General features: G+C 49.0%; 5 protein-coding genes and 1 non-coding gene across 6 annotated transcripts; 3 read left to right on the forward strand and 3 right to left on the reverse strand.

Annotated features, from left to right (window-relative positions):
- Positions 1-47: 47 nt before the first annotated feature.
- Positions 48-824, forward strand: VTN00DRAFT_167 (uncharacterized protein; the record flags this gene model as incomplete). The annotated part of the gene is made up of 1 exon (XM_069427802.1): positions 48-824. One exon carries the CDS (start codon positions 48-50, stop codon positions 822-824), a length of 777 nt encoding a protein of 258 aa, XP_069290875.1.
- Positions 825-952: 128 nt separating this feature from the next.
- VTN00DRAFT_168 (uncharacterized protein) lies at positions 953-2,102 on the forward strand (the record flags this gene model as incomplete). Its single annotated transcript, XM_069427813.1, has 2 exons — positions 953-1,057; positions 1,926-2,102. The coding sequence occupies 2 exons, from the start codon at positions 953-955 to the stop codon at positions 2,100-2,102; spliced, it is 282 nt and encodes a 93-aa protein (XP_069290876.1).
- Positions 2,103-2,303: 201 nt separating this feature from the next.
- Positions 2,304-3,284, reverse strand: VTN00DRAFT_169 (uncharacterized protein; the record flags this gene model as incomplete). Its single annotated transcript, XM_069427824.1, has 3 exons — positions 2,304-2,567; positions 2,649-3,098; positions 3,165-3,284. The coding sequence occupies 3 exons, from the start codon at positions 3,282-3,284 to the stop codon at positions 2,304-2,306; spliced, it is 834 nt and encodes a 277-aa protein (XP_069290877.1).
- Positions 3,285-7,077: 3,793 nt separating this feature from the next.
- On the reverse strand, positions 7,078-7,149 carry VTN00DRAFT_t49. The gene has a single exon. It is a non-coding gene; the product is annotated as a tRNA-Arg (tRNA).
- A 1,073-nt stretch (positions 7,150-8,222) lies between these two features.
- Positions 8,223-9,772, reverse strand: VTN00DRAFT_170 (uncharacterized protein; the record flags this gene model as incomplete). Its single annotated transcript, XM_069427836.1, has 7 exons — positions 8,223-8,363; positions 8,440-8,522; positions 8,631-8,782; positions 8,845-8,927; positions 9,000-9,117; positions 9,228-9,399; positions 9,712-9,772. 7 exons carry the CDS (start codon positions 9,770-9,772, stop codon positions 8,223-8,225), a joined length of 810 nt encoding a protein of 269 aa, XP_069290878.1.
- Positions 9,773-12,525: 2,753 nt separating this feature from the next.
- On the forward strand, positions 12,526-13,696 carry VTN00DRAFT_171 (uncharacterized protein; the record flags this gene model as incomplete). The annotated part of the gene is made up of 4 exons (XM_069427847.1): positions 12,526-12,679; positions 12,998-13,083; positions 13,295-13,375; positions 13,436-13,696. The coding sequence occupies 4 exons, from the start codon at positions 12,526-12,528 to the stop codon at positions 13,694-13,696; spliced, it is 582 nt and encodes a 193-aa protein (XP_069290879.1).
- Between the last annotated feature and the right edge of the window lie 186 nt (positions 13,697-13,882).

The raw sequence follows: 13,882 nt of genomic DNA on the forward strand, positions 1-13,882 counted from the left end.
CAGTAAGGCAAGTGAGCCGAAGAGAACAAGAAAAAGAGGTCTGGAGGATGGTACCAGGCCAGATGAGAGGGCAGACGTACTTCTTTAACCCAGAGGACCAGACGGCTTTTATGAAGCAGAAACTGAAAGAAACCGAGAGACGAGAGTCCATCTGGAGCGCAGAGGTCCGGAGGGGCAGCGGGGACAGCAATGATTTAATGAGCGCGTCGAGGCAGGAACGACGACATCATCGTCGGGTGGTGGCCCAGCCAGTCGTTGCCCTGGGAGTAAGGAACCGCCAGAACCGTCACCCGGGCAGGAGCGCGCCTGCTTCACCGGGAGGGCCACCGGACGCCCCTGCCGTGTCTTCACTGGATTTTCATCTGCTTCACAGCCTGCGCTCGACGCTGTACGCCTGGGATCGGACAGAGCTGGAAGGTGCAGCTGTAGATCACCACATGCTGCCTCGCCGCCTGGCGCCGCCCGGTGCATGGCGTGCATGGATCGTATGGGCTAAGTTACATAAGTTACATAACTACCCCCCAATGCTGACTACGCCCGGCTTTGCCTCTCCAAGTCTAGACGAGGGCTGCTCGAAGCCATACCAGCTAGTGCTAGCCAGCGGGGCTGCCCGCCTTACGGAAACCGCCCCGAGAAGCCCTGTCATTCAATCCAACCTGTACCCACACGGGAGATTCAGGATGTCTTCGCATCCAGAAGAACCCGAGGCACGGCTGGCAATCAGGAAATGTGCGAGAATGGGCGGACCATTGGCAGGAGAGGTCACATCAGAACGTCCGCGCTCTCTCTCCTTGGCTCCGGGGCTAGCTGTAGGTTTTCTCTAAGCAGTTAGGTGCATTCTCCATTCGACTGCGCTCCAACCATCCGACTACAACCCAGTTCTTGTTCGGAACTAGCTCTGCGATGTGACAGGATATTTACCTCACCGGTAACCGACCGGGGTTCTGCTTGGATGATGCCAAGGGACGTGAACCCTGAAGGCTTGCCGGCGCGGACCGCTACATCCACCAAATTCCTGTGCGTCGGCGGGCCTATAGCAAAGTACTCTGGACATACTGTACGTCTATACAATGTTCTAATCCGGCTCGCGCCACCATACCACAGATGCATCTGGGCCACATCCGTCCTGTACTCTGGCAAAATTCACCCCTTGATGCCATGCTCCCCTGTGTGACAGCCAAATCGACTGGATGAATCGCTGATATTGGATGGGGGGGGGGGCTCTGGGAAATTCTGAGAGGGATATTGTGTAGACTACTTAGACTACTAGTGCAATGGAGGGAATGCATGAGGACGATCTTGTCGCTGTAGCCTTTTCTCCGATTCATCGACTTCGGTTTGATCTTACCGTTCCCTCCAGCGCTCCTGCGAGGCGCATATGGTGTCCTACCGCAAGTCGTATTTGCCGTCCACTACACGCGCCGATGACACCGTTTCTTACGGGCATCCTTGAAGGTACAGTGTCTTTTGCATCTTTTCTTCGAGCCTACGCAGACCGCACCTACCATGAACCATGGAAGAGGATCAGACACCTAGGTTACACAGCCCACGGGTAGTAGGGTTCAATCTGGAAAAACTAGCCCAATCGACACCATTAGGAAGTGGGATCAACTAGACAACCATCTGTAGCAACCCGATGGATACTACTGGAAGGGCATGTGAAGATGCTGTGGGAATTGAGACCCGCTGTCGGCTAGGTACATAGTACCTGGTGCCTGAGCTGATGATTCAATGTGGCGTTCCTCAACCAATTGGAAGTTGATTAACGCACGGGTACCAAGAAACAGATGATATCAGGGGCCTCAAAGCGGAGTTACTTGAAAAGTGCACTCTCAACATCAGTGGATCCTGACTCTTGTCCTCAAGAACTTGAATGGCATTGTTTTCCTCTGAACTAACTGTCGAAAGTTGCAATAATATCACAGCGTGGACCAGCCTTGATGGATCAAGTCGCCATGCAACCAGTGGGACGAAGAACCTTTTCGAAAGAAGACGAAAAGAGGGTCGCTGTCAGAATTGGGTATCTGGATCCTGTCGATCATGACGTTCCGCTCCACGAGCCGTTATCCGATTATATAAGCAAACAACCCTGGTTAACTTGAGTCATCTGATCGCATCATCGTCACCGGAACATCGTCAATTCTTGTTTCTTTCATCCATCTTCATGTGTCTCGTGCCTTTTCCTTATGTCTTTCTCGCAAGGGTCCAATTAAACGTTGAGTTCTCTTCTCCTGGACATTCGCACATGCAATCCTCGTTATCGCTGAGCCTCAGCATGACGTTCATTCGATACCCACTGATTTTCATCCTTCAGTTTCCTGTTCCTTGACTGGCTCTTCCGGAGGCGGTGGAGGTGGTGGACTTGATCCACCAGAGATAACCATGATAACACTGGCGATGGTGCCGATCGATAACAGAGCAACGGCTGCCCACGTCATGCCTAGGAATTGCGACCCACGCGTGGCCGACACACCAATATCTTTGCCATGTCTGTTGACAAGGTCAACAAACTTGAAAGCCACAACTGTTGCGATCGCAGACGAAATGCCAAGTGCAATAAACCCGATCTGTGGACGCGAAGACACTTAGTCGCGATGACCTCAAGAGCAAAAAAATCTGCCAGAAGTGGAAGGAGACGAAAAACATACGATTGTGAACACGACCTCTGCAATCGCTTCCAGTCGTCCTCCCGAGAATATCAGCCACCCTCCCGCAAGAACTGCGACGCCAGTCGCTGCTGTTCCGATGATATAAAGAACAGCCATCGTCTTGTTTGTGACATCCAAGACCTTGAAGTCATCATCGATCGCGTTAGGCCAGTTGAGGTCGGACAGGTTGGCGCCCGGTTTGAGGTCGCGTGAGAGCGCTTCAGACGGGTGGAAGTTGAAAAGCGCAGTGCGGTTCGAGCAGCCTGTGACATTTCGCTTGGGAATGGGGTTTTGCAGACTGATTGCTGCGCTTGGTTCAAAATATCCTTCGCAATATGCCATGACGTGTACAGAGTAGAAGTCGCGAATACCATCACTGGCGATGTTGCTGATGGCGACCTCAACACTAGTGTCGAATTCCTGCATGCGGCCGAGCATCGAGGTGTTGAGCTGGGAAAATCAGTTTTCTGTCAGCTTGCTTCCTGGTTGATCGGTCTAAAAAGTGGGCTAGCATACCGTCAGAATGTCAGCTCCCTCGATTAAGTTCTTCTGGGAGCCGGCAAAAAGGCATAATATGCTAAGAATGAAGGCGACAAAGGCGCACACTGTCGGCGCGATACCCCAAAGGGCATGCATATTGTGCACTTAGCCTAAACGCACCTCACTCCCGTCCTCGAAAACTCCAAATCCAAAGGTTATGGCTTGACAAGTCTAGAGGGCTTCTTTGCGGATGCGAATGCAAATATCGGTTGAGGTGAGTTGTACTGATCTTGGATCACCAACACAATAAGACCACGAGATGTATCAGGATAACAGGGAAGCTTGGATCTTGCGTAAAACAATGCTCTAGCTGCAACACCTCGACGCAGTGTAGGTAAAAGCGCTTATTGTATGTGCTGTTGGCGGCATCCCGTGTGCCGCAAATGTATTGGAAAAGCCCGAGATGTTAACGGGACCAACCGACTGACAAAAGATCTATATTAGTGTCTAGCAGACAAAAACCATGCAGCACGGGCCGGTGTGTTCAACTAATATACCATGATAGCAGATATCAGCAGCGTTGCCATCCCTTGCTTGCTATCTTTTCTCCCCACCTACACCAGACATGTAGGGACCATGCGTGTATTTGCCAACTTACCATGTCAAACTCCATATTCCGCGTAAGTCTGCCACTCAAACCTATCCAGAAATGACAGCGCAATACCGACGGGACGAAAATAGTAGCAAAACCCTCTTAAAAAATGAAGGGCAGAGGATGAATCGCGTCGGGCTGCGCGTCAGGTCCGCGTTGTTCAATTCGCTGTTGGATTGTTCCAACTTCCGCCCGACCTGGCCGAAGCATGCATGCATGCCCCAGCCTCCAGTCCCCGTAATGCCAGGCCCCGCCATCTGGCAGCGATAGACCGGATGCCCGACGAGATTGTCGCGTTTCGCGCGCACCCGTTGAGATCCATAGGAAAAAGACAATTGAGACTGCCAGGGCAAGATGGTGATGCCTAAAGCCACAAGCACACATGTCAACCGATGAGTCTCGGTTTTTTTTTATCCAATGCCATTTATGTAGCACGTTATGTACGCGTGCTGGTGACAAGATTTGCGCTGCTGAGCCACACGGTAGGGCTATCGTGCATTAGTTATTGTGGATAGACGATAAGCTCATATAGGCACGGAGCTGCATATCGACGGTTGTCGATCCCACGATCGCATCCCCACACAAATTCTAAACAAATAAACTGTTTTATTTGTTCTCCTGTACAGATCATATTTGTAGTAGTGGCTCCTTCATGTGTTTAATTCCTGGGGTTACAAGCGCCTATGCTACCTTCTTCGCTACAGTTATTAGTATAAACCAGGTTTTTTTTGTTGCTCTGTTCCCCCTGGAATGTCACTTGCGCACCTACCTAAGGTAAGCTACTGGACGACGCACATTTTGTGCCGTGTATCTAACCCCTATGGAGCAGCTCCGGAATGCTGATGAATGGTCAGGGTCTAATGGATCCCTCGAGATAAACGACAGCCAAGGCCCAACCAACCTTTCCTCCTCTCCCCCCTTCCAGCGTCCAATTTGACCTCGTGCCCATATCTGTGGCTGTACTTTCGAAAATCTCGACGTTAAATTCCTAGAGGCTAGGCGTCTTGGCTGTTTACTACCCTGGGTACCTAGGTGCTTAGGTACCTAGTTAATTATCACTAGTTGAACGCCCTTGAAGGGAAGAGAGAAAGGTTCCAGGATATGAGCTTGGCTCTCGAATGGAATAAAAAGTCGAATTGAAAGGGGCGAAGAAGGGCCATCACCAAGCCTGCTGCTGCAGAGAATGATCCGTCCTGTTCATTTCGACTCGCATTCTCCTTGGCTCTGTCGCACATCGGATAATAGTTACCTCTGGAAATGCCATTGGAGCTGGATGAGACTGGACTGGGCACTTGTGCTGTGGCCTGATACTCGCCTAACAGTACCTATCTGGTGACCTAGGCACTAAGAAGAATTAAGAGCACACGGAGCCCTACTACTAGAGCAATTTTAGAGGCACTGGAGATGTCCGTGGAGATATTCGGACGCCTCCTGCACTCAACCCGAGGTAAGTGGGGTGAGCATCACGAATCGTCCCATAGACAGTGTTCACCTGAATTGAACAGTTGTTCAAACAAAATGCTTTACGTATTGAAGCGATTACAGAAGACAAACACTTCGGAGATGGAGGAAAATAGAGAAAATGAGAGGGGGGGGGGGGTTATACTCGTCGGCTCAGGCTCTCTCTCTGCCTGATTAGGGAAGGAACTTGTCACAGGTAATCCCCATTGCTAATTAATTGGGAAAGAACACTCCTATCAGTAGTACACGGTATCTGCGCTTCTCCTGGTAGAATTGACAACCTGGATGTTCAGGAAGAAGGAATTCTTCTCTCCTGCTTTTGTGTGGCTCGGGGAGTGGGCTTGGTATGAGGTCTCCACTATAATGCATGACGTGATTTGAACCAGGAGTATGGGATTCTTGAACATATTTCTTTGGGGGGTGGAACATACCTTATTTTATGAGCTAGTTCCCCTCTCACGCTCCGCTTCGTGTCGGCTTGTAATTCGCCTTCCTTGTTCCAGATCGTGGCTACCTGCCTCTTTTCTCGCAAAGGTACTATTCTGATTCCATAAAAATTGCTCTACAGCGTTGAGTATCATCAGGCTTATTCTGTCTGTCCTTGGCTTTGGCACGGGGTACCAGTGTGTATGAAAGTTAGCGGCTTCTTCGGTAAAGAAATATCAATAACCACTGGTGATGTTTGTCATGAACATCCTGTATGCAACTATGATATTTTTATGCAAAAAGAAATGGTGAAATCGGCTTAAATTCACATGAAGGCGCAGGTTTTCAAACAGCGATGTTGCGCAGTCGCTCAAGGAGTACTGAGGTATCAAGTCAAACCATCGACAGGAGCCTAACTGCCTGTCGAAGGCATCATATTATATTATAGCCATCGGTTACAAGCAGCTTACGATAATGGGGAGTGCAGTAATTGGAATTCATGGCATATGTGAAGGTTCTTCCCGAGATTTAATGCCTGAACTGCAGAGTTTAGATTTCTACTGAGAATTGAAAGACAGACTAGCTGTAATAGCATAGTATAGACTGACTAATAGAATTAAGTTAAATAGATAGTTAGGTAAATAGTATAGTTCTACTGTATTAATCTGTCTATATTTTACAACTTCTACTATATAGTTGGATGGCCCTCGAAGTGACGATTATCTTTCATTTCATATCAAGCACCATGACTATCCTTGGTTATTGATCGGTTGGCTGCTAGACAAATCTCTCTAGCTTGAACCAGTGTCTCGTGGATGCAAAGCGGGCGTGACATTGACTAGGGTTCATGCATGTAGTATCTTAAGACCAGAAACATGGAAGAGATACATATATACACGTACATCCTATCATAACAATCACCCACTGCCTGCTGGCGTTGTAGTCAGTGTAACGATCTTGGATCTCTGAGGATTTCCAACTTTTTTTCCACCCTGTTCTACATGAATAAAAGACATTGTAGGAGTTGTGACGGCGCTAAGTCATAGTATTATTAGCTAAAACTATGGTAGCTTGTCATACAGAATCGAAAGCATGAGGGGAAAAGGAAAGAATTCGCAGGGCTTCGTGTAACATGATATATATAGGAAAGTAGGACCGGCAGTATCCCAGAGAAAAAGAAATGCTCAACACCGCCTACCTTACCGCCTAGGTGTCTGCCGCGCCGTCACAGAAGTGCAACGTGGATATAATCACATTTTCTCGCAGTCAAAAGAAAAAAACAAATCGAGAAAAGGAATAGTAAAGAAAAAAAGAACCCGGAGTTATTGTATAGCGTTCCTTTCCAAGCAGATATCTTATTGCATATTAAAATGCAAAATGCAAAAAGGGACCCGCCAAAGGGCCCGCTATTGACCGACGCAGGACTCGAACCTGCAATCTCTTGATCCGTAGTCAAGCGCCTTACCATTGGGCCAGCCGGCCTTGTTTAGGAAAAGCGGTATGTTATTTTTCATATCTGGCAAGACAGACGTAGTTTTTGGAATTCGGTTTCGTGCAGGTCGTAAAATAATACAGGCTGCTTGTAGACAATACGGAGTTAAAGGTAATGGTAATCTATTTAAGCGGATGTGAAAGGAATAAAAAGTCCTGACGTTTTCATGGATAGGTGTGACAAAATAATAATGGAAGCCGGATATATTTATTCCAGATGCATCGGGTGCTGCATTTTGCTCGCTTTATATTTGTCCTGGGCAATCCATACTATCTGTCTGGTGGATTTTCTTTTTGTGCGTTAAGCTGGGAAAGAAAACACCCTTTTTGAGTGTGATGGTGGTTCGCTGCGCCGTACGGAGTGGATTACCTGACTGATGTCATGATCTTAAAAATCTCCACTAATCCTACCATCTTCATTGAACAACCACATCTATTTTTTGTTGAAGTTGTAGAACTAAAAGTTTGACTTTCTAGCTTGCGATCTCTTTTATCGCCACGCCGGAAAAACGTTCATTATGGCAAATATTCCTGCATATGTTGTTATCAGACGAAGCAGGACTTTCAAATTCTCACGGAGGAATTATTTTCAGTTATTTATTAATTATTTTTTTCCACTACACACCCTTCCATTCGGCTCACCGGTCTTTAGGGGGCTGTGTGATTTTCTATATTGAATAATACAGATGTATGGCTGCCCCAACCCGAGGAAGGACAGGATGGATGAATCGCTTTACAGACGCTTAAAATAAAACCAGCACATTGATAACCAGACCATGCTGAGTGCCGAATTTTACTTATATAGACGTATATAACAGGTATTCAATAGCCTGGTCATCACAAGACGTAGATAAAGGGTATATGTATATGCCTAGCTTAACCTATAGTATATTCGATCTATCAGACAGTATTTCCCGAGTCCAGAGTCTATCGTACATGGCTGTAGCTTCTTTCTTTCCCTCCCTTATTCACATGAAGCCCACCCCAAATACCATATATATACGTATGTGCAGTATCCGTCACCCTACCTTCGATAGGTAGGTATCAGGTATCTATTTATCTACCTATTTAGACCCCGCACCGGCCCTGATGGCCTCAGTCATGCGCGCGAACGCCTCCTGGCGCTCCTGCTCGAAGCTGTCCAGCCAGCCTTTGGCCAGACCGACAGGGATCTGGTCCAGTCCCTTGAGGAGGCCGTCGAGTGCCTGCGTGTACATACCTATGTTAGAAACGCAAAAGGTGAAAGGTATTGAATCGCGAGGAATGGAAGTTATGATGCACCTCATTTGTGAAATCCTCCAGCGGGATGCCAATCTTGCCGCCGTCGACGATGTCAGGCTGGTGCTTTGCGTCGTGGAGTTCGGCTGGAAAAAGAGAAGATTCGGTTAACGGACAATGTAGAGGACGGACGATAAAGAGTTCTATTCATCGAAATGAGGGGACAGGGAGACGGGTGGGAGGATTCATCTTACTCTGCACAGCAGGCGGGAAGATTTCGATGACCTTAACGTTCGTCTCCTTGAGCTGCTCGCGGAGAACGAGCAGCCAGTGGTGCAGGGCCGCCTTGGAGGCACAGTAGTTCGGGCATCGGAGGAGTGGAACCATAGAGAGAGCGGAGCTCGTGCTGTTACTTGTCAGTCTGATGAATATTCATATCCGTGTTGTGGTGCTTTTTCTGAATCTCACCAGATCAATGCGGTCTGCGTCTTCTTCTCCATCAGGAAAGGCAGGAATTCCTTCGCCAATGAGAGGTAGGAGAGGTAGTTGGTCTATCATCATCAGGCGTGTATGTCAGCGGTTTTTGCTCCTCCGAAATTTCAGTTCTGACATCAAATATATACCGTCATCTCCTCCACCAGCAAGGAAATATCCAGAGTCTCCGGCTTGTTGAAGTTCGCTCCACGCTGCATCCCCGAGTTGAGGAAGACGCAGTCCAGGTCGGGATGGGACTTAATCACGCTGGAAACAACACAAATCAGATCATCTGCTATCTCAAACATATGTATTGCTTATATTCATTTTTCATCTCTTCTCTTTTCGCGCCCGATAGGTATAGCTGCGGTACTCACTCCTGAACGAAACCTGGGATCGCATCCATCTTACTGATATCGAACTGGATCGCAGAGGCCTTCTCTGGCCCGTGTGCCTGCACGAACGCGTCCAGATTCTCCTTGCGACGGCCTACGGCGATCACGAAGATGCCGCGCTGGATGAAGCGCTCAGAGAGGGCGAGGCCGATTCCTACAAGAATATAGACTTGTTAGCAACAGTCCCTTTGATTCTGTACCTATTATCATGGTTGTCTTCGGAAGGGTTCGAACCAGACGTCGCTCCAAGGACAAGTATTTTCTTGTATGGGAAAGACATGTTGATTGATTCGATTGAAAGCTAGAAAAAAGGGAGGACGGGAGAACGGTAGTAACTATGAAATAAATGTATTCGCTTTCAAGTCGTGGGAATGCCAACAACGACAATACAGTGTCAAATCACCGCCACAAGCTCCACGGGGGGCATGCGACAAGATATTTAAATATGACCTGGGGCAGAACAGACCGGAATGAGTCTCGACCGTCGCCTCAGGATTGACCTTGAGATCCTCCCACGTGAGCCACATTTCGTTTCGGCAGTGATATCGGATGGGATCCACATGGAGAGCCGGAGTTAGTTCTAGCACTTCGCTAAAAGCCGAAGTGCAAAAAGCCTCAAACTTGCATGGTTTTTCAGTATCTTTTTCCCCTTGTGGATACGTGAGCAGGATATATAAGCATTTGCTTCAATTAGATAGCATTTCTGGCAAGTTCCTTTTTTCTTTTCCTGCTCTCATGCGGAGGTTGTTTGTGGCAAGACAATGCTTGTTTTTGTCCAATTTTTCTAAGGAAAGCCGGACCGATTTTCGACCGGCTTTAAAAAGACCGAAGTCCGAAGGCCATTGATCGATCAATCAACCGTTGAATCGGCATTGAGGAAGCACTCCGATGAGCTTTCAGCGAAAAAATCATCATGCGACGAGTGCAAGACACCCTGTTTTTTTCAAGTGCATTGCATCGGGCACATTGGGTAATTAGAGACAGGGGTACAGATAGACGTCAAATGATGAGAAAGTGATAGAATCTCCAGACCAGAGGCTTCCGGGGTAGAAATCTTCCCACAAGATTTTTCCAGGCCCCTCCTTGACGAATAAAAAGCCAGTGAACTAGTATCATAGGTAGATCAAAGTACTGTAAAACGGAGTAAATAAAGGTAAAACACGCTCACAGCCTTCAGCATAGATAACTTTGGATTTGCGGGGCAGAAGCACATCTGGAAATCTGCCCCACTCCCAGAGCTGAACGGCAAGTTTTGCTTCAAGTGACAGATATGATATGACGCTCAGCTTGTTGCTGGCTCTGTTTCAACGTTTGGGCATGAGGACGCAGTAATAAGCGGGAACAAAAACAACAGAAAGAGAGTAAGTCACACGATCATTTTCGGTTGACGTTGGAACAGGCGTCAAAGCCCGACTTTACAGTGGGCCGACTGCTCTGCGATCCAATCGCGTTCAAGGTCTGCCGTCACGCAAAATGCTGTAGATATTCTAAATATACCTGTTATACGTACTGTACAACCATTGTCAATGTGTTCGAGGCCTCTTATTTTAGGTTCAACCAAATGAATCTTGGAACGCTCTTTTTCTTTCTGTCATCAGCAAACTTCAGGTAGCCTGACCGCAGGCGGAAGAATAGTCCGTACTGAACTTTTCGAGCCTAAAGCTCCAGAAAAGACGGACGGTATAAATCTCTAGGCCTGGTTCACGAAAGGTAACGTTGTCTCAGTCTCCTTGCAGACTTGTAGCCCAAACTGCATACATGAACCCAACCCCTGACCCTTGCGTCCGCTGGACCGCAGGATCAATTCGGGTAAGCGCAGCTCATATGCACCTCCGCAAGAGATAAGCTTAGCCCTGCCAGTCTTGGCTAATTTGACTCTAACAAGAAGTGAAACGATCAAGTTGGATCGACCTGGGCAGGTACAGCAGCACAGCCTCGTGTGGGGAGCGGATCATGCGAGACTGCAGCAGCGAGGCTCGTCAGCTCCGATATCAGCGGAACTGTATGTAGAAGTAGATAGAAAATAAAGCTCCAATGTTTCACTATCGCCAAGATCGACAGGTAAATAATACCTAGCTTGATGAGATATAGCTGCAGTATGCAATCAAACGGTGTTCTCAATGCCTATAAGGCTACAACCCTGTCTTGGCAGGTAATGCCTAAAACAAATGGCAATATAGACGCGTTATCCAAAATAATCTAGGTTGTTAATACTACCATAAGTGAAAATACGTCACTATTCTTTTATTTGCTGATAGAAACCCGGTCCTGCCGGTCAATTACACTAAAAGGTTAGGCTCACTTGCAAGTCAACTATGGACCTGCGCTCGAGTTGAATACAGTGGCCGTACCGAAGAGGTGGTTTAGCATCCGAGTTTGACAAAGAGACACGTGCCTGGTATACCAATATAACCTCACCACGCTCTATTGTCTCTGGATGGTGTCAGAGTTCTGGACCTAGACATATCGCAAGTGTTTCTGGTGGCCGTCGCTGAGATATAAGGCTAGGAACGCTGTAAGCGTGTCGAGAAACTAAAGACCAACTGCGACCACCGAGAATAGCGTCGGCTGGACGGAAGCAGTATCAGTTACGGATACGTGCAGCAGACAAGCTCAGCCCTCCCATATTGTACTTTCCCCTTCTCCCTGTTCCTCTTGGTGGTCCCGGGCTTCTTTCAAGCATGCACTACTGTGAGCAAACTCCCCGGTCGGAAGGCAGGTAGTGGACAGGCCAGGTCGTTCAGCTCTGAGTTCCGAAGAAAGATCGAAACAGTTGTGGACAATTGTTGTCGAAACCAGCAACCGCCGGGAATCTCAATTGAGTGCGAGATATCCCTCAACTGATGTCCTAACGGAAACGGATAGATGCCGCCCGTCACTAAGGGGGAAAGGTAGCCGCGCACAAGAAGGGGACCATATAAACACTATACCAAATGCTGCTACTGATTAGTTCAAGTGAAATGTAAGAGGAAAAGGTTCATGATGAGCTCCGACACAACTCAGGGCGAGACACCCATTCGAAAAAAAAATCTTCCTAGAAAGGGAAAGTCCGGGCAGAGTGCAGAAATGACCAGAAGCAGTTCGGACGGATTGCCCTAGAATAGAAAAGAGGGAAGGAAAAAAAATCGATGATTAGTCTTCACTGATTGATTAAAATTAAAACTGCACTTGCTGACCGGCAAGAAGACGCGAGGAGGGTCAATGCCAACGGCTCAACCCGAGTGCCTCGGGATCCCAACTTATTAAGGGACAAGACACTAAGGACGCTGCCCAGGCCAGCATGGCAGGGCCCGCTAGGCCGCTGCCCGATTCGACAGCGAACAACACTCCTGGTTCCGAACGGGGGATCATGTCCGGCGGCTGGCTGACGGGCAAAACCGGCGCACACGTGGGGGACCGGTCAGGGACTCCTCTTCTGCTGCAGGGACACTGGAGTATGTTCCCGCGTTAGTCGCGCAGCAACGGTGAACGACGGGCTGACAGAAAGGGATGCGTGGAGCTGCAGAAAACTCTGCTGGAGCGAGACGCGAGATCCATGTTATGCATCTGGTCTTCTAGAAAACGATCGGAAGCAGCACGTGTCGAGATATGGCATGTCATGGTTGCGGCTGCCCCTGGAGTCTCATTGGTTGCCAGAAAATCAGGATATCCAAAGCAAATAAAAACCAAAACGGGATGACACCCAGGGAGAAGGATCTCGAGTCTCTCGACACATGGTTCAAAGCGGGAGACTCGTGCATGCTTTAATATAGAGCGACAGGGCGTGGACGAGAGATGCGAGCTCACTGGTTCAGGGCAGTGTCTGAGCGCCAAGCGCATGGCTGAAGCAGTGCAGCAGGTGAGCACCTGATTGTGGGTTTGGCCCCAGAGTGGTGGAAATGCCAGCGACGCCGCATGAAATACCTAGGTAATTAGTAAATGATTAGGTAGACTTCTGTTTCAAAATACCTGGATCATCTGGGGTATGGCGGTGCGAGTCTCGAGACTGCCGTGGACGCCTAACGGTCACTCAAGAGTAACCAAGTCAATGCGAGATAAGAATGGAACAGTCGACACCCCTGCTGCAAGATAACAGAGTGTCGTGTGCTGCGTGCATCGATCACCGTGGTGTCTGCGTGTACCACGGCGATGTTTGCATTGGGGTTTCTTAATCGTCCTTGGCTTGCGTCGAGAGAAAGAGGTTCGGGCAGGCGGTGAGGGTCGCCAGGGCGGATTCTGCCACCACGTGGGAAGATGGTTGGCCAGGAGCTCGACAGCGCGGACGCCCGCCTTCCGCCGCGCTTGCCCTCCGCCACGAGCAACGCGGCCGGCATGGCCGAGAAGAGAAGGCCGACCCCCAGCCGCGGACGCCTGTCATGGATTTTCTCGGTGGGCCGCTACAGAGTTTGGTGCAGTCCCCATCTTGGCTGCTGTGGAACCCGCCACGGCTGCCCACACTCGCCGACTTATGAGCGCTGCGGGTGCAGGAACGTGCTTCGCTGCCTCGATGTGCTGCGCGGGGCCTCCGCGGCCGGGCCGGGTCTGGTCCCTTGCTGGCTTTTTTCCGCTCCGGATGGCGTATAAGTATCACGGTCAGATCCCTTGCTTGAAGCTTGGCTCGCGTTACGAGAGGCATCTCGCAAGTCTTGTCCTACTTG

Source organism: Thermoascus crustaceus (genome assembly GCF_041956765.1).
Source record: "Thermoascus crustaceus strain CBS 181.67 unplaced genomic scaffold VTN00scaffold_1, whole genome shotgun sequence".
NCBI classification, from domain to species: Eukaryota; Fungi; Ascomycota; class Eurotiomycetes; order Eurotiales; family Thermoascaceae; genus Thermoascus; species Thermoascus crustaceus.